This window comes from Fundulus heteroclitus, chromosome 3, assembly GCF_011125445.2.
Source record: "Fundulus heteroclitus isolate FHET01 chromosome 3, MU-UCD_Fhet_4.1, whole genome shotgun sequence".
Taxonomy (NCBI): domain Eukaryota; kingdom Metazoa; phylum Chordata; class Actinopteri; order Cyprinodontiformes; family Fundulidae; genus Fundulus; species Fundulus heteroclitus.
The window spans coordinates 38,978,778-39,005,949 of record NC_046363.1 but is presented as its reverse complement, the minus strand read 5'-3'; the positions used below and the strand labels follow the sequence as shown (position 1 = coordinate 39,005,949).

General features: G+C 41.1%; 3 protein-coding genes across 6 annotated transcripts in view; 2 read left to right on the top strand and 1 right to left on the bottom strand.

Moving 5' to 3' along the window:
- LOC105935534 (fucolectin-7) overlaps positions 1-27,172 on the bottom strand; it is a 44,595-nt gene that overhangs the window by 4,916 nt on the left and 12,507 nt on the right. The gene's annotated exons all lie outside the window — the stretch shown is intronic.
- Positions 5,980-11,452, top strand: LOC118562664 (fucolectin-7-like). Of its 3 annotated transcripts, none has more exons than XM_036135351.1 (5): positions 5,980-6,117; positions 6,931-7,225; positions 10,177-10,331; positions 10,817-11,096; positions 11,247-11,452. In XM_036135351.1, exons 1-5 carry the CDS (start codon positions 6,054-6,056, stop codon positions 11,389-11,391), a joined length of 939 nt encoding a protein of 312 aa, XP_035991244.1. In that variant the 5' UTR covers positions 5,980-6,053; the 3' UTR covers positions 11,392-11,452. The 3 variants fall into 3 exon arrangements, with proteins under 3 accessions (XP_035991244.1, XP_035991246.1, XP_035991245.1); XM_036135353.1 differs by lacking the exons at positions 10,177-10,331; positions 10,817-11,096; positions 11,247-11,452 and adding exons at positions 7,298-7,452; positions 7,866-8,145; positions 8,293-8,495 and having other exon boundaries at positions 5,981-6,117; XM_036135352.1 differs by lacking the exon at positions 6,931-7,225 and adding an exon at positions 9,809-10,103 and having other exon boundaries at positions 5,989-6,117.
- On the top strand, positions 16,292-18,789 carry LOC118562666 (fucolectin-7-like). Its single transcript, XM_036135354.1, has 5 exons — positions 16,292-16,385; positions 17,194-17,488; positions 17,564-17,718; positions 18,200-18,479; positions 18,630-18,789. Exons 1-5 carry the CDS (start codon positions 16,322-16,324, stop codon positions 18,772-18,774), a joined length of 939 nt encoding a protein of 312 aa, XP_035991247.1. The 5' UTR covers positions 16,292-16,321; the 3' UTR covers positions 18,775-18,789.

The following is a 27,172-nucleotide window of genomic DNA, read 5'->3' as shown; positions in this document are numbered from 1 at the left end:
TGTGTTGATTTGTGATCCATCAAGAACCCCGCCGTGGGTTACTGCTTCATTCCTTTCCATCTTCTTCCCTGCTTCCCCCTCTCTCTCTTTTCGCTCCTTATCAGTTTAATTTCTTTGTCCGAGCTCAAGTCGCGGGCTTTGCTTTAAACTCCCAGTTAGCTGCCCCCTCTCGAAGCGAGGCATTACCCCATCAGCGTAAGCGTGGTTACGTCATTAGGACCTCCCCTCATACGTCATCGTAGCAGCCATCTTGGGAGGGTCACGTGTATCTGAACTGTAGGTAGCTTAGCTGAACTAGCTTTCGTAAGACATCAAAGCGTCCAGTGAGATTCCCGAAGCTGTTCTGTCTATCAATGCTGATTCGTCAAATGCCGATGTTTCGAGGGCGGTGTTAAACAACTTTGAGTTAAGTTAAGATCTGCTAACCGCTCATTTTAATCCATTGTTTATTTTTGTTTTGTTCTTTATTTCCACATATATTTTTGCATGTTTTAGTTTAGTAATGAGTAAGAATTCCAAAGTTGTTGAATCAGAGAATTACTGTAACAGGGAATTGCTTTTGGTTCAATAAAACCAACAACTGCGGAATAGACATTGTTTTGTGTTCAGTCCAATTCACAGTTGCCTGGGTATTCAGAAATCAGAGCTAACCTCCTTTGGAGTTAACATCTGACATTAATACAGAGACAATATCATTGGATGGTGATAAGGAATAAGGATTTAAACTCTAATTGCAGTTACATTGGGGTTCTCACAGCCTGCTGGATAAACCTGGTCAGTTAACAGTCCGACCTGATCATTTATTCCAGCATAAATGAGTTCATAACAGCAAGTTAACTAATGCATTAGTGGTATAAATACTTATAAGCTTATAGCTAACATCACCACCATTTGAACTATATTTGTTATAGCGAAATTTTGAGTTGAATGATTTATTATTTAAATTATAATACCAAATTATAATTAATAATAATAATAATAAGCATATTCAACCAGCTTATGGCATAACACAGGTAACTCTTTTTAAGGGAGACTGTGGTTTGATGGGTCGAGTAGTCGTCTGACAAGCAGCAGGTTCAATTCCAGCTTCCTCTTGCCGCATGTTGATGTGCCTCTGGGCAAGGCACTTAACCCTAAATTCCCTACGGGCTGCATCTCAGTGTATAAATGTGGGTGTATTAGTGAGAGCGATTGGGTGAATGTGGCTATAGTGAACAGTGCTTTGGGTGGTCTGCATGACTGGAAAAGCACTGTATAAGTTCAGTCCATTTTTGCTTTTGAAAGTACAGAGATTAAATCCATAGGTACAGGTACTCTCAAATGCAAGCTCGCTGGACAGTTTTTTGGTCTGCATTTTAAAGTTGCAAAACACAATGTGCAATCCAATTTAGGATTAAAGGACAGTGTACAAATGAGTACAAAGTCTGCCATATTGACACTGATCAGGATGGAACATTAGCACAAAAAGTGTTTCATGAATACGCAGACCTGCATTAAGATGTAGTCAGAGACATACATGCGACCTATTCAAGAAGACTCCACCCCAAATCTGTCACCAGTTGTCAACCTTCCAGTGCGCATTCCTGTTCCCATGCAGGAAAAAGTTGAAAAGGATCTCCAGAGAATGCAGGCCCCAGGAGTAATTAAACCGGTGGAGGAGTCCATAGAAAGGGTGTCCAACATGGACACATAAAAAATATACTGATGACGCTTGGATATGTATCGATCCGAGACATTTAAAAATGGCACTAATATGACCTCACCATCCCATGTGCACTGTAGATGAGGTAGCAGCTTAGACTTCAGGAGCAACCGTCTTCTCTGTTTTAGACACAAAGAGCTCCTTCTGGCAAATAAAACTAGATTACACCTCATATCATTTAAATTACTGAGGATACCCTTTGGTATTAATACTGAAATACAGAAATCCTCCAAAGAGCAATGGAACAGATATTCGCAGGATATCCGTGCACAGTGATCTTGGATGATATCCGAGTAGGAGGAAAAGGAGTTGAAGAGCATGACAAAAATCAGAATGAATCCAAAAAGTGCAAGTTTAGGCTCAAACAGGTGAGCTGTGTGATACACATTTTCACTGATGAAGGACTGAGAGCAGGTCCAACTAGAATTGATGCGGTTAATGACACATCATTGCCAGAAGACAACACTTCCTCCAATGTTTTGTGGAAATGATCAACTATCTGGGGAAGTTCATCCCAAGTTTGAGTGGACTGTCAGTACCATTACGTCAGCTGCTTCACAAGGATGTGGCATGGAGCTAGACTGAACACCAGCAAGATGGTTACATCAACAAGCTTAAAGTGTGCATCACCAGCCCACCTTTTCTCCAGTATTATGACCAAAGAAGACAGTGACTAACATGTGATGCTTCCCATCATGGTCTTGGAACTGCCCATCTCCAAGACAACAAACCTGTAGTGTACGCATCATGGACTTTAACTCAAACAGAGCGAAGGCATACTCAGATTGAAAATTTCTCTCTCCTCGAGGGTGCACAGGCAAAGAAGATAAGTCTGGTGTAGCCTGTGATGAGTGCAGAGAATGGGAATGCTGGTATAAAGGATTATTCTATAGCGTGTTATGCACATGACATACAGGACTGTCTCAGAAAATTAGAATATCGTTATAAAGTTCTTTATTTTCTGTAATGCAATTAAAAAACATGAAATGTCATACATTCTGGATTCATTACAAATCAACTGAAATATCGCAAGCCTTTTATTGTTTTAATATCGCTGATTATGGCGTACAGCTGAAGAAAACTCAAAAATCCTATCTCAAAATATTAGAATATTTCCTCAGACCAAGTAAAAAAAATATTATAACAGCAAAACAAAATCAAACATTTGAAAATGTCCATTAATGCACTCAGTACTTGGTTGGGAATCCTTTTGCACAGATTACTGCATCAATGCGGCGTGGCATGGAGGCAATCAGCCTGTGGCATTGCTGAGGTGTTATGGATGCCCAGGATGCTTCAATAGCGGCCTTTAGCTCATTTGCATTGTTGGGTCTGGTGTCTTTCAGCTTCTTCTTCACAATACCCCACAAATTCTCAATGGGGTTCAGGTCAGGGGAATTGGCAGGCGAATCAAGGACAGTAATGCCATGGTCAGTACACCAGTTACTGGTGGTTTTGGCACTGTGGGCAGGTGCCAGATCTTGGTTGTGCAGCGTTTCCTGCCACATTTCCCCCTTCCAACACACTTTTTGTGAATATGCTTTGAAACTGCACTCTGTGAACAGCCTGCTTTTTGAGAAATTTCTTTTTGTGTCTTACCCTCCTGATGGAGGGTGTCAATGATGGTCTTCTGGACAGCAGTCAGATCAGCAGTCTTCCCCATACTTGTGATTTAGTTTACTGAACCAAGCTGAGTGTTTTTCAAGGCTCAGGAAACCCTTGCAGGTGTTTCGAGTTAATTAGACGATTCAAGTGATTAGTTAAATAGCCTACTAGTATACTTTTTCATGATATTCTAATTTTCTGAGACAGTCCTGTACGATGACATACGACATAAAACACAGACACACAAGCAGAAAAACACTGAGACACATGCAAATACTAAAGCAGAAATAGATTTGGAGGCTGAGGAATAACATAACATCTGAGACAGAGAGCAGGAGAGAGGTGGAGGCTTAGACAGAGACGGAGAAGCAAGCGGAGAGAGAGACAAAAAAGCCATAGCAGCTAGTAGATAATGCTAGGCTAGGTTAGTGACCCCTTACCACGCTGAGAAAAAAAAGATGTGTGAAACACAAAGATTTCCCAGACATAAAGTGCAGCAACACAAAATATGCACTTGAGATGTGCTTGTGTATTTGAAACAAAGATATTTCACAGTAATAAGATTTAGGATAAAATCAACCAGATTGTATTTTATGAGGTGAAAAATACAAAACCACACCTGTCACATTGCTCACTAAAACCTTTGTGGAACCAATACTTCAACTGATTCACTCCAAATGTGCTGTAGTTATAGTCAAGATGTGGATCTATAAATCAGGTGCTTTCCCCAGGTTTTCAAAAAGGATTTCAAAAGGAATTTGAGCAAAGCTCAGAAAATGTGATTTTGTTCTTTACCAATTTCATTACCAATAAATCAGTTGTGGTAACACTTGCAAAAGTAGTTCCACTGGGAAAATACTTTTGTCTTACCTTTACAAACATACCAAAAGTTTGTGTTCATACCTAATACCTGTGATGATATTGATATATATCAGGTATGTAATTTCAGCCTGAAATTGCTCCTAAAACCCTTGGGGCTTAACACTGTGTCCAGTTTGTCGATGCCTCAAGTCACGTGTCAAAAAATGTGGCCAGATTTATTGTGAAACTTGTATCGATGATGTAGATGATGATGTTCAAGGCCTTAATACCACATGACTAATTCAGGACCTGGTTCACCTGTTTGCCATTTGTTTCCATATTCTCTTGAATCCAACCAATGTGTTGAAGATAGTCCCAGCATAAAATCTAATAAAGCTTTTTGCATATATACCAACCAAGTTATATGGGACCAGACCACTGATCTCTATTTATTCACTGGATCGCTGATTGGCCCAAAAAAGTGAAGTCACTGGCCTCCACCTTGCTACTCCCTACTCTCATCGAACCATTTGGCTGCAACAACAAGCAGTTTTAAGGCTGTGAGAAGACGTTTCACAGGTAATTTTACCGTCAGTGGATGTACTAACAGTATCAAGTACTGAGAAACCCATGTGCTGAAATATTTTGCATGTTTTATATACATACATATATATATATATATATATATATATATATATATATATAATGCCATTGCGATTTGCAAAAAAAACAGAGGGGGGGATCATTTCCTCCATTAATCACATGTCGATAGGTAACTCGAGATTAATTGCAAATTAATTGTATGTTTTATCCTTTTATTTTTGAAAGTGTAATAGCCTGTTTGGGCATTTTAATATGCAATTTTGCAATAAATGACACTAATAAAACACATGCTTGTACAAACATTTTTTTTTTTTTTTTTTTTTTTCAAGCACTTTTGAGAATTGGAATGAAAACATCCTAGTGCCAAATGTTAAACTCTGGACTATGATGGCTAAATGACTAATCATGACGCCCTGATGTTTACACCATGTGTAAATAAATTTGTAAATGAATACCATGCCGATATATTTTTTTGCTTCTTAAACAGAGATAGACATCGTATTAGGCATTAATAAAAATTGTAAATTTCAATAAAGTCATAAGTTTTGTTCATTTTTTCACTCTCTCACACACACACACACACACACATCTAATTCTGAGCTTTCAAACCAACAATAACTTCTTTGAATATTTTTGCTTGCTGTTTATATCCATACAGTTTAAGCCTGGAAAAAGGTTTTAAATTTCCAGGTCATTCCAGTCTTACACTTTTCTTGCAACTGGGCAGGAGCTTAATACCCTAGATCTTATATATAAAAAATGAAACACAGAACCTTATAAAAATGCCATCCCTGTTGGAGAGTGTAAATTTTAATTTAACGAAAAAAATACAATGAATTTGGTTGAAATCACATAATAACACACAATAAAAAACAAAAAACTGAGAAAAACATTTAACTGACACTTAACTGGTAGTTTGCCACCTTTACCGGACAATGATGAAAATAGATTACCATGGTGGCTAAATACTCAGCCTGGGGTTGATTGTGGACTGCAGATTGACAGACTTTATGCATTATTTAAGATATTCCTTTTTATTTTATTTAAACCATAATTTTTATCCAATTGTGAACAGGTGGCGTTGAGCAGGAACTCAGTTAAACCGCACAATCTACTTCTTCTTCTTCTTTTTTATGGCGGTTGGCAAGCCACAATCTACTCTGCCAGCTGACAAATGAAGTGGAACCACTGACTGACCAAGTAATTAAATAATATGATTCAGGTGCGTTGGTCGCTGCTACACGCTGTGGTTCAGGGCTATTTAACAGCAGTAAAATGAGTTGTTCAACATGGAAGCTCATCTGAAACCTCTCTGTCTGTGCTGTAGTTGTTAGCCTAAACAATGGGGTTTATTCTAGTCCTTCAATTACTGCTGTTCTTGCCAACCTGCTTCTCTTGCAGATACCGTAAGTATCAGATGATTTACTCAAACCTTGCTGTTGTTGGGCCTTACATCTCAATATTTTAGTGTTTACAAATACTACTTGCTTTGGAGAAACTTAAAAATGCATCTTAATTCAAATGAGTTTAAATTAAAATGTTTAAGTTTTTTTTTTTTTTTTTTTTTGACCTACTTAAACAGATCTGTTCAGAGGCCAGGCACAAAGTCGGAATGTTTTATGGCTCTTGTGTTATCTTGGTTAAACTCTCAAAGCATGAGCTATAAATTGTAAATATTTTTGTAGCTAGCAGGCAGAAAGAGTTCCTTTGTTTGGGGAAGATGGGTGCCTGAAGACTGTGTGGGGTTCCCACTCCCTTGATATTATGTAGGGGGGCTGGTCAGTCTATTAAAGATTTACTAAGCAGACAAACTGCTTGCAGCACCATCGAGTAGGATGTTGGCTAAATGTACAAAATGAGGTGGTATGAAGCTTGTAATTGCTTTAGTCTCCATGCCTGTCTCTGTGAAGCAGCTAGACTACTTGTAGCCCACAAATTTTCCCCTTGAACATTGACTAGTTTAGATGAGCCATTTAATCCAAATCATGTTAAACCTAGAGGGGTGGGGAATCTGTTTAGAAGGCTAGATGCCTTCAGCTTGTGTTGTGGGTAACCATGGATGGAGTTAAAATAAGGGCCTCTCCACTAGCAGGACCTCACTTGCCACATTGTAAGGACTGCCGTTCCACATCTTTAGACTGTGGTTTAGATTTAACTGCTAAAATCTAAATGTGTGGGGACTATGCTATTTACATCTACAATTTCTCTGTCCTGTTCAGGAAATGTTGCTTTACAGGGCAAGGCAACACAGTCTTGGCGCTACAAAGGAGACTGGGATGCGTTTGTTGATGCCTACAATGCTATTGATGGAAACAGAGATCCTGATCTTAGAAAAGGCTCATGCACCCACACCGCAGCACATGATAACCCCTGGTGGAGGGTGGACCTGCTGGACTCCTACGTAGTCGACCAGATCAGCATCACAAACAGACAGGACTGCTGCACAGAGCGCATCAACGGGGCAGAAATTCACATCGGCAACTCATTAAAAGATGAGGGTGCTTCAAACCCTCTGTGAGTGATCTGCACCAGTTTAACTATGACATGCATGATTCATGTATAAAATTGTTCGTTCTTGTCTACTAGGGTTGCTACAGTTTCTTCAATTCAAGGAGGTTCCAATCTTACTACAAAGCTCTCTGAAGGTGTGGAGGGACGTTATGTAACCATTTTACTGCCTGGTCCAAGCAGGATTCTAACACTCTGTGAAGTGGAGGTCTGTGGGTACCCGGCCCCAACTGGTAAGGATTTGGCAGAGCTGCCTTTTTAATTAGCTTCAGACATTTAGGCTGAAGTGTATCTAATTGGAGCCCTTCTCTGCAGTCCCCAGAGATGATCTTGTCAAACGGTTAATGTAAATCAAGGCTTATTGAAAGCCTGACAAAGTTTTGAAATTTAGTTGCATCCAAGAAAACCCTCCATGACCATCTGGATACTGGAGGGTGAAGGTTCAGTGTGTCACTGCAGAAATCAAATATTGCTACTACTGCACTGGAGGATGTTTAAAGCGGCATCTGTAAATGGTGCTGAACTAATGTTTGGCTCACATTATGAGCTTTAAAATTGCACTACTCACTTTAGTAGGTAGCTCTGCTGTAGTGTTCAAAACTACAAAATATGTCTTCAGAGTTGCTAAGATTTTACTTTTTTGCAGGTGAGAACCTAGCACTTGATGGCAAAGCAACCCAGTCATCCCTGTATGGGTCTGGCTTCCCATATAATGCCATTGATGGTAATCGCAACAATAACTGGGAGCAGGCATCCTGTTCACATACAAAAAATGACTACAGTCCCTGGTGGAGGCTGGATTTGCGCACCACCCACAAAGTGTATTCCATCACAATTGTCAACAGGGACATTCTCCAACAACGACTCAATGGTGCGGAGATCCGCATCGGAGATTCCCTTGTCAACAATGGCAACTACAATCCCAGGTATTTGGAAATTGGCTCAGCTGCAATGTCTCTAGTGTTTGACACAATCAAAGTGAGAACTACATTTGGAGAATTTGACACAAATGAAACAGCCCCTGAAGGCATAATGATGGCTTTAATGTGCTTATAATATCACCTTTTCCCCAGGTGTGCTACAATCTCTGCTCCTGGAGGTAGCCTTGAATTTGAATGCAATGGGATGGAAGGGCGTTATGTAAACGTGGTCATCCCATGGAAGGAGTACCTGACTCTCTGTGAGGTAGAGGTTTATGGTTCCAGACTCGAGTAATCCTGTACTACAACAATTTCTGAAATGTTAGCATCTGTTGAAATAAAAGTGAAAAATTACTTGAGAAAGGTGTATGTCTTTTGTTTTCATAAAACAAGTGGCTGAATATCCAGGCAATGTTTGGCATCTAAAGTCCATCCAAATGGAGATGGTCAAGTGAGCCATTCTGACATGTCAGTCAACATGTGAGATCTCTGAAATGTTACTTTTAAAATTAAATGAGCTTCCTTTAACTTTTTCTCTCTGGAAATATAAAAATGTCCTCTGATCGAAAGGAAGCTGCAATGAATGACCAAATTTGAACTGGTAATCAGATGTGGTGAGGTTTTTGTTCTTGAGATATTGAGCTGTAAGTCCAGTTTAAAGTTGTCTAACTTTAACCAACTAAAGCATTAATTGGCTATATACAACGTACGAAGAACAGACCCCTGGGCTGTGTTCTACTTGGGGTATTTCAGCAAATCCCTCTGAAACAGGGGCCTTAAGTCAAATTCAATGTACTCTACTCGATATTCTGCTTTGGTAGCAAAGTTGTTTGGGTGAACCCTGGGTTTCTTTAGCTGAGAACAGCGTATGAGTCCTTTTCTGGAGGGAGGAGAACCTTTTGATCCTAAAGGGCAAGTATGCGTCAGAAGTTGGTTAGGTGAGTAAGTTGTGTGTTCCAGTTTGTCAAGTCATCTTCATTCTGCCATGCTTGTACAGGGGCATGTTCACATTTTATGTGGTTACTTTTTGGGCTACCTCAAATTTCTAAACCATGACCTGTACATCTCAATATCAGAATGCAGTTGGCACAAATTCGACCATTTCAGTGGTTTCAGTAAAAGGATGGTGTGAGTAGAAATACCTGATCATCCTTTTGCCAGCGTCTGGGGGGGGGGGAGCAGTTGCCACTGAAATGGTCGAATTTGTGCCAACTGCATTCTGATATTGAGATGTAAAGGTCATGGTTTAGAAATGGATCCGCAGATTTGGTGTGTGTGTGTGTGAAAGATCCTGGAAAACATGCATATATATCCTGGTTCACTGTACCGGTTGTACAATGTAAACAATATGTTTCTATGCAAGTTTGATTCGCGTGTTCTTGAATTGACGTCACTTGTCGGAAATGGCAGACCGTAAACGGAGGCAGCACTCAAACGTGAAATGCCATAATCGGTGTGTTAATAAAATTTTTAAAAAAGTGATATTTAAACTTAATTTGAACACTTAATACATGAATATTCAAAGTTTACCTTGTTGTAGAAGTTATTAAACGGTTTTCAGGATATATATATTTTTTTTTTTTTGGTAAAAGACTTAAACTTTAACTGCTAAAATCTAAATGTGTGGGGACTATGCTATTTACATTTGGAATTTCTTTGTCTTTTCCAGGAAACGTTGCTTTACGGGGCAAGGCAACACAGTCTTGGCGCTACAAAGGAGATTGGGATGCATTTGTTGATGCCTACAATGCTATTGATGGTAACAGAAATCCTGATCTTAGAAAAGGCTCATGCACCCACACCGCAGCACATGATAACCCCTGGTGGAGGGTGGACCTGCTGGACTCCTACGTAGTCGACCAAATCAGCATCACAAACAGACAGGACTGCTGTGCAGAACGGATCAACGGGGCACAAATTCACATCGGCAACTTATTAAAAGATGAGGGTGCTTCAAACCCTCTGTGAGTGATCTGCATCAGTTTAACTGACATGTGTGATACATGTATAAAATTCTTCTTCTTGCTTGTCTACTAGGGTTGCTACAGTTTCTTCAATTCAAGGAGGTTCCAATCTTACTATAAAGCTTCCTGAAGGTGTGGAGGGACGTTATGTAACCATTTTACTGCCTGGTCCAAGCAGGATTCTAACACTCTGTGAAGTGGAGGTCTGTGGGTACCCGGCCCCAACTGGTAAGGATTTGGCAGAGCTGTTTCTTTTCCTTTGCATTGCAGATTTTGTGCTGAAATTTATTCAATTGGACCCCTAGGTGAGCCCTTCTCTGCGGTCCCCAGAGATGCTCTTGTCTTGCAGTAAACTACTATCAAATGTCTCACTGCAGAACCCAAATATTGCTACAGCAACACTACAGGGTGTTTTTTAATGCAACATCTGTACATGGTGCTGATCAAATGTTTGGTTGCCATTATGAACTTTAGAAATATGCTGCTCACTTTGGTTGGTAGCTCTGTTGCAGTGCTGACAGTTGCAATACTTGAAGATCTGCCTCAAGCGTTGCTAAGATGCCTGTAAATTCTCAGCTACTTATTGCAATGACCATCAGCCACTGACTCAACCTGAGATATGACGATGAGGCAAAAAAAAATCCCCAAACTGCTTTACATCTTGAGGATTATTCTTTGACAAATGGCATTCATGTTTCTATTCTCTTTTGCAGGTGAGAACCTAGCACTTGATGGCAAAGCAACCCAGTCATCCCTGTATGGGTCTGGCTTGCCATATAATGCCATTGATGGTAATCGTAACAATAACTGGGAGCAGGCATCCTGTTCACATACGACAAATGACTACAGTCCCTGGTGGAGGCTGGATCTGCGCACCACCCACAAAGTGTTGTCCATCAAAATCGTCAATAGGGACATTCTCCAACAACGACTCGATGGTGCGGAGATACGCATCGGAGATTCCCTTTTCAACAATGGCAACTACAATCCCAGGTAATTGAAACTGGTTTGACTTCAACGTCTATAGGGTCTTGTACTTGTCTAAAGTGAGAGCTTCTACATTTACACACAAATGAAACAGCCCTTCAAGGCATAATGTTGGCTTTATTCAATGTTCATAATAATGATAACTTTCCTCTCCAGGTGTGCTACAATCTCTGCTCCGGGAGGTAGCCTTGAGTTTGAATGTAATGGGCTGGAAGGGCGTTATGTAAACGTGGTCATCCCATGGAGGAAGGAGTACCTGACTCTCTGTGAGGTTGAGGTTTATGGTTCCAGACTTGAGTAATCCTGTACTACAATAACTTCTGAAGCACTAGCTCTTGTTAAATAAAATACATCTGACTTGAGATTTGTTTTTGGGTTTTTATTCAAATCCCCCCCCCCCCCCCCCCCCCCAAATAAAAACAAATGTCTTGACTAGTTTGTTTCTTCTCCACCCCCATTAAATTAAAAGGAACATGTAGAGGAATACACTGCTGGGAATAAGATGTGATGTTCTAGAGCTGGAGAAATGTTCTGTCAATTGTTCAAAGCAGTGTTGCTTGATTCTGCTGTTCACTCTGAAATGCTTGGCTTTTTAAATATGGCTTTCAAGCATGCAGTCTAAAATGGTTTGAAATATCTGACTTGCTCCAAGCCTTGGTAATTGGATACTGCATCTGCTAACTGAACATGACTAACCTCAAACTTAATATCTTTTAAATAATAAAACGCCATATTTTTTTTATTTTGGCTGCAATGGTCAAGGGAACATTCCTACTGAAGGTTATGGAACCACCTATTTTCTAGACCTGAGCTACTCAGCAGAGGCTGATGGGATATGTCTTATCATTTATGGAAATATTTTGAAGCATTGCCATTTTCTGTTGCTGTCATTGCTTTATCTTAATCTCAGCCCACACATGCTTTTTCTAACACAAGGGGACACTTTGTTCTGAATGATGCTTGTAGTTTTTATTCCCACAGCAGCTTTTTAATAACATGGGTGACACAGCAAATCTTTAAAAGCCAACTTTTTATCACACTGTCTGGAATGTTAGAGTTGCACTCAGTTTTAGTAGTGTAAAGGTGTTCCAGTCAGAGCCACAAGATTACAGAAAGAAATGTATATAAAATTGAGACTTCCAGCTCTAATTTTCCCTTCATATTCCCACACACATGGTTAGGGCTACAAGACATTTCTTCACTTAAAAGATGCCCCCTGATTTCAATTTAAAATAAAATGTAGCCTATGATATAAAGTAAGGTAGGCAAAAATTATACACCTACAGGAAAATTGTCAATTTTTAGGATTGAAGCCAAATTCTGACAAAGATTGACCAGTTATTAGCTTTTGTTAAAATCTAACTTGAGATTTGAGTTTTAATTCAAATTACTCCCCCCACTGACAAATGACATCAGACTTGTTTGTGTGGCTATATGTGTCTCCCCCATCAGATTAAAAGGAAGATGCAGTGACTAAACTGTAAGTTGTGATTTCCTGGGGTTATTGTTCTTAAGAAACTTGGCTGTGAAAAGCAGTCAAGTTTTACTCCTGAGGAAACAAGCATTGTTCTAATTCACTCTATAGTCGCTGGTTTAAGCAGTGGTGCTGGACTTCTGAACTTCTGAATTTAACCCACCATGAGAGTTCAGTAACATCTGAAAAGTAACCACAGTATTAGGTGGTCTTCCGTGTTTGTGACTAATTATTAAAAGTCCCAAATATTTGATATAACTTAGGAAATGGGACTGTCTAGTGTGAATTGCTCAAGGTTCTGAGGAACCACCCTCTCTCTGAACCTGAGCTGTCACTGTTTTTTTTTATTTTTTTGGACAGGTTACTTCCTGTCCTGACCACAGCCCCTACACTTGGCAGGGTCAACCCACTTTTTTTTTTTTCTAGAGGCAGGAACTCTGTAAGGTTACTGACTTCAAGTCCCTGTCCATCAAATAGGAATTAAACACATTGCGAACTGCACCAGAGGCTGAACCACGGTTCCTGGCTTTGTAACAGAATGGAGTGATCAAATGCTACAGAGGTACAATACCAGTGCTGTGGTTCTTCCATAGTCTGCACTTAAACATGTCATTAAACACCTCAACAAGGGTACTCTTTGTACAGTAGGTATGAAAGCCAAATCACCCTTTTATCAGCAAGATAAAGGGGAGATTTCAGATGGTCCAGTAATAGTACTAGTTGGTCCTGTCTGGAATTGTAGAATTAAGAATTGAGAGCCCAACAGCTTTACTCTAAAAAGTGTAGCATTACTGCTTTTCTCATAGTGCTCTTCTTGATTTAAATATGCAAAAAGCTTCATTTTATTCTGGGACTATTTAATATTGAATGGACATGTGAGAAAGGTAGAAGAGGGGGGGGATGCAACAAAATGCTTAAAGGGTGAAAAGGAGAGGAGCGCATAACATCCACTGAATCTGCTTCTACACCTGCACAGAGATGTAGAAAGAACAAAAACCAACTGAAGAAAATATTACAGGTACAAACACCTTGATAACATCACTGAAGAATATGAAGTATTATTTGATACAAGATATATAGACACTGGACCCATGCACCTGTAGGTTTTTGTGGGAGTACACTTGTGTGTGTAAGTTTATCCATATAAAAAATGGTTGTGAGGAGCCAAAGACACCCACCCCCCAGATGCCAGAACCCCAGAGCAAAGAGCCCCAAGAGGGACCAACACCTCCCCCATCCCAAGGAAGAGCAGAAAGGAGCCCCAGGAACCCCCCCCCCCTCAAAAGCCAGAGTGCCGAAGTCCCTGGGAGCTGTGGCGATGAGCCCGCGGACTCCGCTGGCAGGAAGCTACGCAGGAGTGGATCCAGACATGGGGTCCCCTACAGAGCCATGGAGGCCCGAGCCTTGTGAAGCAGCCACCAGGAGTGAGTAAGCACACACCCGAACACCCAGCCCCGGACACCAAGGACCACCAACGCACCAGTGGGTGAAGGCGCCTGTCAACAGAGGGGATGGGCTCCACACTAAGTGAAGACCTGAGAGGTCCCAGGAGAGGGGGCAGTCCAAAACCCAACTTGACAAAAAGACAAACAGAAAATCAGGTACACAGTCACATTCCCACCCTAATGCCTCCACATGCATACACTCTTACCCACAGAACATAACGCTGTACACTCACCTCACACATCCTAGGTCCAGGTACCAGCACCCCTGAGGGGTATCTAGCCTCCAGACCTGGGAGGTGAACCCCATCATCAGGATATTTTTACTAATACTAGTCTACCCTCAAGATCTATAAGTTTGTCTAACATTGTGAAACTGACATTTTTGTGGATTAAAATTGCTTCTCCTTTTTGTCAAAAGCTATAGCAGGCGGAAAAGACTTAGGTGATTTCAGATAATTTACAGTTGTAGCTGATTTATGAATTTCTTGTAATAAGACATCTGCCTTTAATCATTTAAGATTAACATTTTTCAACTCTTCCTCTCTGGTGCCATGCATATTCCATGTCACAAACCTTAGGTTCACCACAGATGTGCCTGGGGAGCTGAAGTTGGAAAGTGCATGTCCCTATAAGTATAGATATACATAGACCCAGGTAACATCACATAAAGTGCTTGTGGTTGTCTGGCCAACAGGAAAGAAGCAGAGGAAGGAAATAAATACATGAAATTAAAAAGGTGCAGAAAGTGAGGTGGAGTGAAAGAAAAAGGATTATGACCCATAACACAGACCCAGAAACCCAGCCATGACTAAACCCACACACCATGCAAACATCCTGCTGAGCTGTGCATACATTTAACTTATCACCATGTCCAGCTCTACTCTCTTTTAACCAGTGTCATATGTTTTAAATTCACCTGTTGTGCTGCTAATAAAGCCACAGAGTGACCTTCCAATCCCTGAACAGCTGATCATTAACGTAAAGATGGTGCCTGGTCCAAAATTACATCAATGAATATCAAGCCTTAAAAGCCAAACAGCTCTCATTCTCTGTCAATTGCTATTTTATTAATATTTGCTAGGTTGGTTGTGGTTATAAAAAACAATAGAAAAAGAAGTGAGTTATCATACTGCCATTTTCAGACAGGAAACTCTTCAAACATAATACACAACAAACACATATAACATCTGTCCAACATACAAGAATTTATCCACAAAGTACTTCAACTTTCAGTTAGAATTGCCATAATGTTTGGGTTTGTAGCTGGATCAAAGTGCAGACCAGAACTTGGGGGCCACATGATGAATAAATGACAATATATTGAAAGAAGATAACAAAAGAAGATATCAAAGCTTACAGATGAGGCAGTAAGTAAAATGTATTTGTATAGCACCTTTCACAGACATTACAATCACAAAGTGTTTCAGAATAAAGACAACATAAAGCACAAGCACACTACAATCTCATGCACATCCTATTTAAAAGCCTTTTTTAATACAAATGTCTTCAGTTGACTACACAAGGGATAGACGTGTTAGAAAATGGATGGATGGACGGAAGTAAAAAGACTATTACACTAGTCCAAACGAGACAAAACACAAGTATGAACAACCATTATCAAATCCTGCATTATTTAAGACATCCCTTTTTATTTTATTTAAATCAACATTTTTATCCAATTGTGAACAGGTGGACTTGAGCAGGAACTCAGTTAAACAGTACAATCTACTCTGTCAGTTGATAAATGAAGGTGACCCACTGACTGACCAAGTAATTAAATCATTTGATAAATGAGTTGTTCAACATGGAAGCTCATCTGAAACCTCTCTGTCTGCGCTGTCGTTGTTAGCTGTTGGGTTAAATGTTTATACTTCATTAACCGATTTAGCTTGTTATGATGTAGTAATGTAAGCTTGTGATATAATTATATTACTCACATGATAGCTAAATCATGTCCGTGCGAAGAAACGGGAGACGCTCTGTTTGTTCGCTTCCTGAAACAAGAAGACTCAGCTACAAGATTATGTGCTGACTGAATGTGGTTGCTCAGCTGTGTATCTTTGCTGACAACTGAGGATGTAACTATCTCGTTCCCCAACCCTTCAGTACAGCCCTAGTCATGTAACTAGGGAAACGCCCCAAACTTAATAAAATCGAGAGGAGAACGCTGGGACCGGCAGAGTGAATTGGAGATTTCAACTGCGGTCCCTTCCTACTCTCCTTGAGAGTAAAACCAACTAATTGTCTTTGTCCCTTTCTTTCCCTGTGTTGTCTGATGTTTTAGGTATTTAGACCTGACATTAGCATAAAGGATGGGGTTTATTGTAGTCCTTCAATTACTGCTGTTCTTGCCAACATGCTTCTCTTGCAGACACCGTAAGTATCAGATGATTTACTCAAACATTGCTGTTGTTGGGCCTTACGTCTCAATATTTTAGTGTTTACAAATACCACTTGCATTAGAAAGATTTAAAATACATTTTAATTCAAATGGAGTTTTTGTCTTTAGGGAAGGGGTGACTTAAAGTGACATAACTTTTAGCTGTTAGCCCAAAACTGTAACTGTAATGGCGGTGGTCTGCATTTTTAAAATGCTTCCAAATTTATTGCTAAAAGCCCACTTTTTTGATATATATATATATATATATATATATATATATATATATAGAGAGAGAGAGAGAATATTCCCTTTTTTGGGAATTTACTATGACAGTGGTTTTATTTTGGTTTTTGGGTGGGGTGTTCTTGCAAAAACCCAAACTAGGCATGCCAGCTGTAAATGGAGTAGCTACATGTGTTGTCTCCATGATTGTCCTGCAATGTATGTGTTGCTTCATAATTTCTCACTAATTGATTTAACAGGCCTTATTCTTAGTGCCTGTGTGATGCAGCCTGACTACTTGTAGCCCACAACTTTTGCCCTTGGAAAAAAAACACCTATTTCTGAATCCTCTTAAAACTAAAGGACAGGGGGCAGTTTTGTTTCAAAAAGCTAGATGCCTCTGGCTTGTATAGTGGGTAAATCCTGGCTGTAGTTAAAATAAGGGCCTCTCCACTAGCAGGACCTCATATGTCACAAGGATTGCAGTTCGACCTCTTTAGACTTAGGGTTAGAATTTTAACTGCTAAGATCTAAATGTGTGGGGTAATATGCTGTTTCACTTAGAATTTCTCTTCTGTCCAGGAAACGTTGCTTTACGGGGCAAGGCGACACAGTCTTCGCACTACGAAGGAGACATGGATGTGCTTGTTGATGCCTACAATGCTATTGATGGAAACAGAGATCCTGATCTTACAAAAGGCTCATGCACCCACACCGCATCACAAGATAACCCCTGGTGGAGGGTGGACCTGCTGGACTCCTACATAGTCGACCAAATCAGCATCACAAACAGACAGGACTGCTGTGCAGAGCGGATCAACGGGGCAGAAATTCACATCGGCAACTCATTACAAGATGAGGGTGCTTCAAACCCTCTGTGAGTGATCTGCATCAGTTTAACTATGACATGTGTGATACATGTATAACATTCTTCTTCTTGCTTGTCTACTAGGGTTGCTACAGTTTCTTCAATTCAAGGAGGTTCCAATCTTACTATAAAGCTCTCTGAAGGTGTGGAGGGACGTTATGTAACCATTTTACTGCCTGGTCCAAGCAGGATTCTATCACTCTGTGAAGTGGAGGTCTGTGGGTACCCGGCCCCAACTGGTAAGGATTTGGCAGAGCTTTTTTTTTTCCTTTGCATTGCAGCTTTTGTGCTGAAATTTATTCAATTGGACCCCTAGGTGAGCCATTCTCTGCGGTCCCCAGAGATGCTCTTGTCTTGCAGTAAACTACTATCAAATGTCTCACTGCAGAACCCAAATATTGCTACTGCAACACTACAGGGTGTTTTTTAATGCAACATCTGTACATGGTGCTGATCAAATGTTTGGTTGCCATTATGAACTTTAGAAATGTGCTGCTCACTTTAGAAGGTGGCTCTGCTGCAGTGCTGACAGTTGCAATACCTGAAGAGCTGCCTCAGCATTGCCAAGATGCCTGTAAATTCTCAGCTGCTTATTGCAATGTCCATCAGCCACTGACTCAACCTCAGATGTGACGATGACGTAAAAAAAATGCCCAAACTGCTTTACATCTTGAGGAATATTCTTTGACAAATGGCATTAATGGCTCTGTTTTTTTGCAGGTGAGAACCTAGCACTTGATGGCAAAGCAACCCAGTCATCCCTGTATGGGTCTGGCTTGCCATATAATGCCATTGATGGTAATCGTAACAATAAGTGGGAGCAGGCATCCTGTTCACATACGAAAAATGACTACAGGCCCTGGTGGAGGCTGGATCTGCGCACCACCCACAAAGTGTCTGCCATCAAAATCGTCAACAGGGACATTTTCCAACAACGACTCGATGGTGCTGAGATCCGCATCGGAGATTCCCTTTTCAACAATGGCAACTGCAATCCCAGGTATTTGAAACTGGCTTGACTTCAACGTCTATAGGGTCTTGTACTTGTCTAAAGTGAGAGATTCTACATTTACACACAAATGAAACAGCCCTTCAAAGGCATAATGCTGGCTTTATTCAATGTTAATAATGATATAACTTTCCTCTTCAGGTGTGCTACAATCTCTGCTCCTGGAGGTAGCCTTGAGTTTGACTGTAATGGGATGGAAGGGCGTTATGTAAATGTGGTCATCCCATGGAGGAGCGAGTACCTGACTCTCTGTGAGGTTGAGGTTTATGGTTCCAGACTTGAGTAATCCTGTACTACAACAACTTCTGAAACATTAGCTTTTGTTAAATAAATTAAATCTGACTTTGTTTTTGGGTTTTTATTCAAATTACCCCCCCCCCAAAAAAAAAAAAAACAAAAAAAAAACAAATGTCTTGACTAGTTTGTTTCTTTCTTCTCCACCCCCATTAAATTAAAAGGAAAATGTAGAGAATACACAGCTGGAAATAATATGTGATGTCTTAGAGCTGGAGAACTGTTCTGTCAATTGTTCTAAGCAGTGTTGCTGGACTCTGGTGTTCCCTCTGAAACGCTTGGCTAATAGCTGTGCTTTTTAAATATTGCTTTCAAGCATGCAGTTGTGCAATTATACAGTTTAATGTTAATGTTTATTAAATAACCCTCTGTTAAGTATTGTCTGATGATGACCACCTCTTAAGCTGATATCAAGACAATGGTTGAAAGGGATGAATTTGAGCACTAGTGATCTTTTAACAGCAAAACCTGCACACACATACAATAAAGGAGTGACAACTTCTTTTCAAGTCCAAGAATTTAATAACAGAACTAAAATGAACATCCAGAGAACATCACTATGTAATGCTGTTTACCTGAATTAACACAATATTTCGATTAACAAATCCTCTCTACTAGGCTAGTAAAACGTAACTAAACTACTAAGCAAAATGAAGATTAAAAAAAATAAGCTAAGGAACTATTTACATGCAAAAACAAACAAGACAAAAGTGGTTGATCAGAATAATTCGGTGAATTCTTGTTCACTGCAGATCTGGTTAAAAGAAAAAAAACATGGAATGAAATTAAAAACATTTGGCATGTGTTTCAATCCATGCACAAGTTAAAACATTATTGTAAGAAAAAACATTCTGGTTACTGATTTGCCCAGTAAAATAATTTAAACCCTTATGACCGAGTTTGTTAATGCGATTCTCCTTCCGGGCATCTGGGGTCGCTGTAGCAAATCGGTGGCTAAGAGGTTACGACATAAAGTTATCAAAATTGCCTTTACCAACATTAATATTCGATAGAAATGTGGTGATAAGGCTCATAGCACATTCGAAGGACGGCGGAGCCGAACGATTAAGCTTTGTGCTTTAAAACAAACTCCTTTTGAAATGTCCGGGACCGGATGTTAGCAAGGCTAATAGCATTAAGGCTAGTGTGAGCTACCTATTAGCCCTTTGTTCTAAAGCATTATGTGTCCAATGAGTTACAGACATTTCCCAATAAACCTTTTTACTTCACCCTCAACTCCGTGTCCAAACCTGTCTTTTGTCTCGTGTCAGTTCTGTCCAGTTTGGCCATTCACGGAAGGAGCGTTGAAGGAGGGAAGTTGTTTGCTTGTTGTTGGCGGGCTAGCGCTTAGCTCTTCAGCCTGACCTAACTAACAGCGTGTGGAGAGAATGCTTGGGGTTTCTGCGGCCTAGCAGAAACACGCATGTGTGGTCAGGACTGATGTCCATTCAATAGTCTGATCGTTCAGCTTGTCTGGTGGGGGGAGACATCCACCGTCTCGCGTCTGCTTTCCTGCAACAGCTGACAACAATGAACAAAGCTGTTTCGGTTATCTGTACTTTGCGGCTGGTTTGCGCAGCAGTCAGAGTGAAAATTAGCTCTGTCCCAGTGTGATGTTTATCCGGATTCAGTCAGGTCCTCTATTGAAGCCGGCGGACGACATTAGCAGACCCTGGATCAAGCATGGCTGGTCCAGGCACCTTCCCTCAGCTGTTGGCTTGTGTAGCGGTCATGGGCCCGTGCAGGGCCCATAATCTGAGCATCTTGGAGAAGAGAGCCGGTAGCAGAAGAGAAGAGCTGAAGAGATGTGCTGTGACTTTTATCTGTAAGGAGTGGTCAGAGCTGACCTCCAGCTGAGAGAGAGTGACGCCATCCTTTCTGACTGTGTATCCTTTGCAGGAGGAGTGGGATTCCTTTGTCATCTCTTCCATTGTTCAGAATTCAATCTGAGATCAATTATTCATCATGGCGTTATTATAGCATAACACAGTCTAAGATGGTTTGAAATATTTCACTTGCTCCCAGCCTTGGTAATCGGTATACTGCATCTGCTAATTTAACATGACTAACCTCAAACTTAATTTCTTTTAAATGATAAAAGTTATTGAACCCCATATTTTTGATTTTGGCCACAACAGTCAAGGGAACAGTTCTGCTGTGATAGCTGAAGGTTATCGAACCACCTTTTCTCTAGACCAGTGGTCGCCAACCCGTCGATCGCGATCGACTGGTAGGTTTGAGTGTCCCGATGATCCTAGGAGCTATGCTGTCAGGGGCTTTAAGCCCCTAGTAAGGTCACCCAAGGCAGACAGGTCCTAGGTGAGGGACCAGACAAAGCGCAGCCCAAAAAGCCCCTTATTATGAGTACAATTATTGGATCTTGTGTTCCCTCGCCCGGACGCGGGTCACCGGGGCCCCACTCTGGAGCCAGGCCTGGAGGTGGGGCACATTGGTGAGCGTCTGGTGGCCAGGCTTTCGCCCATGGAGCCCGGCCGGGCTCAGTCCGACGAGGCAACATGGGTCCCCCTTCCGATGGGCTCACCACCTGTCGGAGGGGCCGAAGGGGTCGGGTGCATTGTGCAACGGGTAGCAGTAGAGGGCGGGGACCTTGGCGTTCCGATCCTCGGCCAAACAGCAGTTCAGATTACCCACCCTTTTTGGAGTACTTGGAAGGAGTACTGGAGAGTGCCCGTCCTGGGGACTCCCTCGTTTTGCTGGGGGACTTCAACGCTCACGTGGGCAATGACAGTGGGACCTGGAGGGGCGTGGTTGGGAGGAACGGCCCACCTGATCTGAACTCAGCGGCAAGATGGCTCCAAGGAAGAACGCGTCTGAGGATATGGAGGAACTAAGAAGAGCGATTGAATTCCTAACCGAGGAGGTTTCCTCGGTCAAAACGCAGCAAAAAGGAATTTTGAGCTTAGTGGAGGAGATCAAGGCACTTCGTATTCAAAATGCAGAAAAGGACAAGAAAATCGAGCGACTACAAAGTCGGGTTGCAGAGCTGGAGCAACACGCGAGGTTAAACGAGGTAATTATTACAGGCCTCAGGGTGAAACCTTGTTCGTATGCTCGCGCTGTCACTGCAGACGAAGGAGAAACGAATATGGAGATGCAAGCGTCCACGGAGCAACAAGTTACTTCCTTTTTCCAATCTAAAGGAATTGAGATGGACAATGGGAGTATCGAGGCTTGTTTTCCAATCACGAAGAGAAATGCCGGTGATAGGCAAGCCATCCTGATACGTTTTTGCAACAGAAAACACAAGGCGGCACTGTTGAAAGAGGGGAGGAAATTGAAAGGAACCGATGTTTATGTAAATGAACATCTGACCAAGGAAAATGCGGAAATAGCCAAACAAGCGAGATTCCTTAAAAAACTGAAGAAAATACAACAAACGTGGACTGTAAACGGCAAGATATTCATCAAGTTAAATGGGGCTCCGGAAGAGGCTAAAGTTGTTCAAGTAAGGAGTATGGAGGAGTTGAGAAAGTTTGAATGAGGAACGTCTTGGGAGCTACCGTAAGGTAACGCAAAGACTACACCTACATGACAAGCATAAAAGAAGATTTGGCGGAGGCCAGTATGTCACATCTTCATAATTTACAGGACATTACGGAGTTAGGCCTACACCAATTTCAATACACTGAGCATACCCAACTAGATATGGAACAGGATATAGATCCCGACAACAACTTCTACACTCACATCAACAGTGACTGTCGTTACCACACCAACAAACAATACAATCAAATAAAGCAGGACGGGAAATTATCAGTACTACACATTAACAGCAGAAGCCTGTATAGAAACTTTGTAAACATAAAGGACTATGTGTGTCAAGTTGTACATCCCTTTGATGTCATAGCAATAACAGAAACGTGGATAAACAACGAAAGGGGGGCGGATTTTGGGATCGAAACAATAAGACTGGTGGAGGTGTGGGATTTTTTGTGAAAAATGAGTTGAATGCTAAGATTGTTGACAAAATGACGGTATGTGTGGATGACTTACTGGAATGCGTCACAATTGAAATTGGTTTAGAAAAAATGAAGAATGCTGTTATCAGTTGTGTTTACAGAGCACCGGGAGGAAATGTTGAATTATTTACTGAATGGTTTGGGCACTTCTTTAATAAGACACAGACACTTTTATTCATCTGTGGAGATTTCAATATTAATCTCATGAATACAGGACATAGAAAGACGGAACAGTTCATAAATACAGTCTACAGTATGGGTCTATATCCAACCATTACCAGACCAACAAGATTAACTTGTCACAGTGCCAAGTTGATTGACAACATATTTACAAACTACATGGAAAATAGCACAGAAAGTGGTATATTAATTACAGACATATCTGACCATTTACCAATTTTTACATTATTTAATTGCAATTATAGAAGAAAGAAGCTTGCAATTAATGGGTTTAGATATAAAAGAATTAAAACAGAGGGAGCCATGATGGCTTTAAAACAAGATTTATTGCATCAAAACTGGGAGCTTGTGTACATCGAAGAAAATGTAAATGCAGCCTATGAGAAATTTATGGATATGTTTAATATGGCGTACAATAAGCACTGCCCAGTAAAGAAATTTAAAGAAAGCATTAAACAGATAAATAGTCCATGGGTGACAGAGGGGTTGAGGAGGGCGTGTATGAAGAAGAACTCATTGTATAGACATTTTCTTAAAAAAAGGACAGTGGAAGCAGAAGCAAAATACAAGTGGTACAAAAATAAATTAACTAATATATTGAGGTCTTGTAAAAGGGAATACTACAATAAATTGCTGGAAGGAAATAAAAATAATATTAAAGGTATATGGACTATCTTAAACAGCATTGTGAGAAAGGAGTCAAAGGGAATAAAATTACCGGAATATTTTACTGAAAAGGACAAAATTATAAGGGATATGACTGACGTTGCAAATGGTTTTAATAGGTTCTTTGTCAATGTTGGACCTGAGCTTGCGTCAAAAATATCAGAGACAAATACATCTGTCTGCGAAGACATGGGGGAAAGGAACCCATACACAATCTTTCTGGGTGCAGTGACTGAGACTGATGTTAGAGAAATAATACAAAACTGTAAAAATAAAACCTCTGCTGACTGGATGGAAATAGATATGAAGACTGTTAAGATTGTTATGGAAGAAATTATTAAACCACTAACCTACATTTGTAACCTGTCCTTTCAAACAGGTACATTTCCAGACAAAATGAAAATAGCCAAAGTTATTCCACTGTTCAAAACCGTAAACAGACACCATTTTACAAACTATAGGCCAGTTTCTTTACTCCCTCAATTTTCCAAAATAATTGAAAAACTATTTACCACTAAACTAGATATCTTTATGGAACAACATAACATATACACTGACAATCAATATGGTTTCAGGTCAAACAGATCAACATCCCAGGCACTACTACAACTCATGGAGGAAATCACAGATTGCTTTGACAATAAAAAAGTGGCAGTTGGGGTTTTTATTGATTTAAAAAAGGCTTTGGATACCATTGACCACAACATATTGCTGACCAAACTAGAAAGGTATGGGATAAGGGGAGTTGGGTTAGATTGGATAAGAAGCTACTTAGGAAATAGACAGCAATTTGTTCAAATGGGGGAACATAAATCAGAGCTCTTGGAAATTACATGTGGAGTACCACAGGGTTCAGTGCTGGGCCCCAAATTATTTATCATTTATATAAATGACATCTGTAAAGTTTCAAGGGCATTGTCATTGATTTTATTTGCAGATGACACAAATGTATTTTGTTCGGGCGAAAGTTTACCGCAGATCTTGGAGCTAATTACAACAGAAATGAATAAATTTAAAATTTGGTTTGACAAAAATAAATTATCTCTTAATTTGGACAAAACAAAGTTTATTATATTTGGAAGAAAGAATTCTGAGATTAATGGAAACATTTTAATTGATAATAAAGAAATCAAAAAAGTGAATGAAATAAAGTTTCTTGGTGTGATTTTAGACCACAAGATCTGCTGGAAACCACATGTAAGCTATGTGAAAAATAAGCTTGCCAAATGCTGTGCTATACTTAGTAAGGCGAGTCATATATTGAACCCAAAATCTCTAAAAATGCTTTATTTTTCATTGTTCTTGCCATATTTGATTTACTGTGTTGAAGTTTGGGGCAACATCTATAAGAGCACATTACAATCCATATGTACACTACAAAAAAGAGCAATAAGAATAATATGCAAAGTAGGATTTAGAGAGCACACCAATCGATTATTTTTAAAGCTATATACATTAAAATTCACAGACCTGGTAAAATTTAAGACAGCGCAAGTAATGTATAAAGTAAAAAACAAACTCGTGGCTAAAAATATAAATGAATTGTTTCAAGAACGAGATGAAAAATATAACTTTAGAGGAGAGGCAGTATTCAGAACGAAGATGGTACGAACAACGATGAAAAGAATGACTATATCAAGTAGTGGAGTGAAGTTATGGAATAGTTTAAAGCCGTGTTTAAAGCAGAGTGTGAACATAAATTTGTTTAAGAGAAGGTATAAAAAATTACTTTTGGATAAATATGTAGACGAGGAAAGATAAAAAACAGGTAGATTAATATGGAAGAGTGAATGTAATTAGTTAAATGAGCAACTTAGGTCACTTGAATCATTAGGGATGGGAAACTTAAAAGTTTATACTTCGTCCCATTCCTTTTCGAACAATTTATTATGGTTTATGTATTCATTGTGTTGTGTTGTATTTACACATCTTATATTGTTTTGTTGTTCGAATAAACTGAACTGAACTGAACTGAACTGAACTCGAGTGGTGTTTTGTTGTTGGACTTCTGTGCTCGTCATGGATTGTCCATCACAAACACCATGTTCAAGCAAGGGTGTCCATATGTGCTCTTGGCACCAGGACACCCTAGGTCGCAGTTCAATGATCAACTTTGTTGTCGTTTAATCTGATCTGCGGCTGCATGTCTTGGACACTCGGGTGAAGAGAGGGGCAGAGCTCTCCACCGACCACTACCTGGTGGTGAGTTGGCTCCGATGGCGGGGGAGGAAGCCGGTCCGACCGGGCAGGCCCAAACGTACTGTGAGGGTTTGCTGGGAACGTCTGGCAGAGTCCCCTGTGAGACGGAGCTGTAACTCCCACCTCTGGGAGAACTTTAAACACGCCCCGAGGGAGGCGGGGGACATTGAGTCTGAATGGACCATGTTCCGCGCCTCTATTGTTGAGGCGGCTAGTCGGAGCTGTGGCCGCAAGGTTGTCGGTGCATGTCGCAGCGGCAACCCTCAAACCCGCTGGTGGATACCAGCAGTGTGGAAAGCCGTCAAGCTGAAGAAGGAGTCCTACCGGGCTTTTTTGGCCTGTGGGACTCCGGAAGCAGCTGATGTGTACCGGCAGTCGAAGCAACAGGAGGCTCGGCTGGTCGCCAGGGCAAAAACTCGGGCGTGGGAAGAGTTCAGAGAGGACATGGAGAAAGACTTCCGTACGGCTTCGAAGCGATTCTGGTCCACTATCCAGCGTCTCAGGAGGGGGAAGCAGTGCAGTACCAACACTGTTTACAGTGGGGGTGGTGTGTTACTAACCTCGACTCGGGACGTCGTGTTTCGGTGGGCAGAATACTTTGAAGACCTCCTTAATCCCACCAACACATCTTCCATTGCGGAAGCAGAGCCTGAGGACTCTGGGTCGGGTTCTCCCATCTCTGGTGCTGAGGTTGCCAAGGTTGTTAAGAAGCTCCTCGGTGGCAAGGCCCCGGGGGTGGATGAGATTCGCCCTGAGTACCTTAAGGCTCTGGATGTTGTGGGGCTGTGTTGGTTAACGCGGCTCTGCAACATTGCGTGGACATCGGGGGCAGTTCCCCTGGATTGGCAGACTGGGGTGGTGGTCCCCCTATTTAAAAAGGGGGACCGGAGGGTGTGTTCCAACTACAGATGAATCACACTCTTAAGCCTCCCTGGTAAGGTCTATTCAGGGGTTCTGGAAAGGAGGGTCCGTCGGATAGTTGAATCTCGGATTCAGGAAGAGCAGTGTGGTTTTCGTCCTGGCCGTGGAACATTGGACCAGCTCTATACCCTCAGCAGGATTCTGGAGGGGACATGAGAGTTTGCCCAACCAGTCTACATGTGCTTTGAGGATCTGGAGAAGGCATTCGATCGTGTCCCCCGAGGGATCCTGTGGGGGGTACTCCGGGAGTATGGAGTACCGGACCCTTTAATAAGGGCTGTCAGGTCTCTGTACGACCGGTGTCAGAGTCTTGTCCCACAGTGCTTGAACAACAAAAAAAACTTTCCATATCTCAGCGTAGAGCCACAGGGAGAGTCGTCTGCATTGTACATGGCTTTGCTGCAATCCCTCATACTGAGCAAGCATGAAGCGACAGTGGGAAGA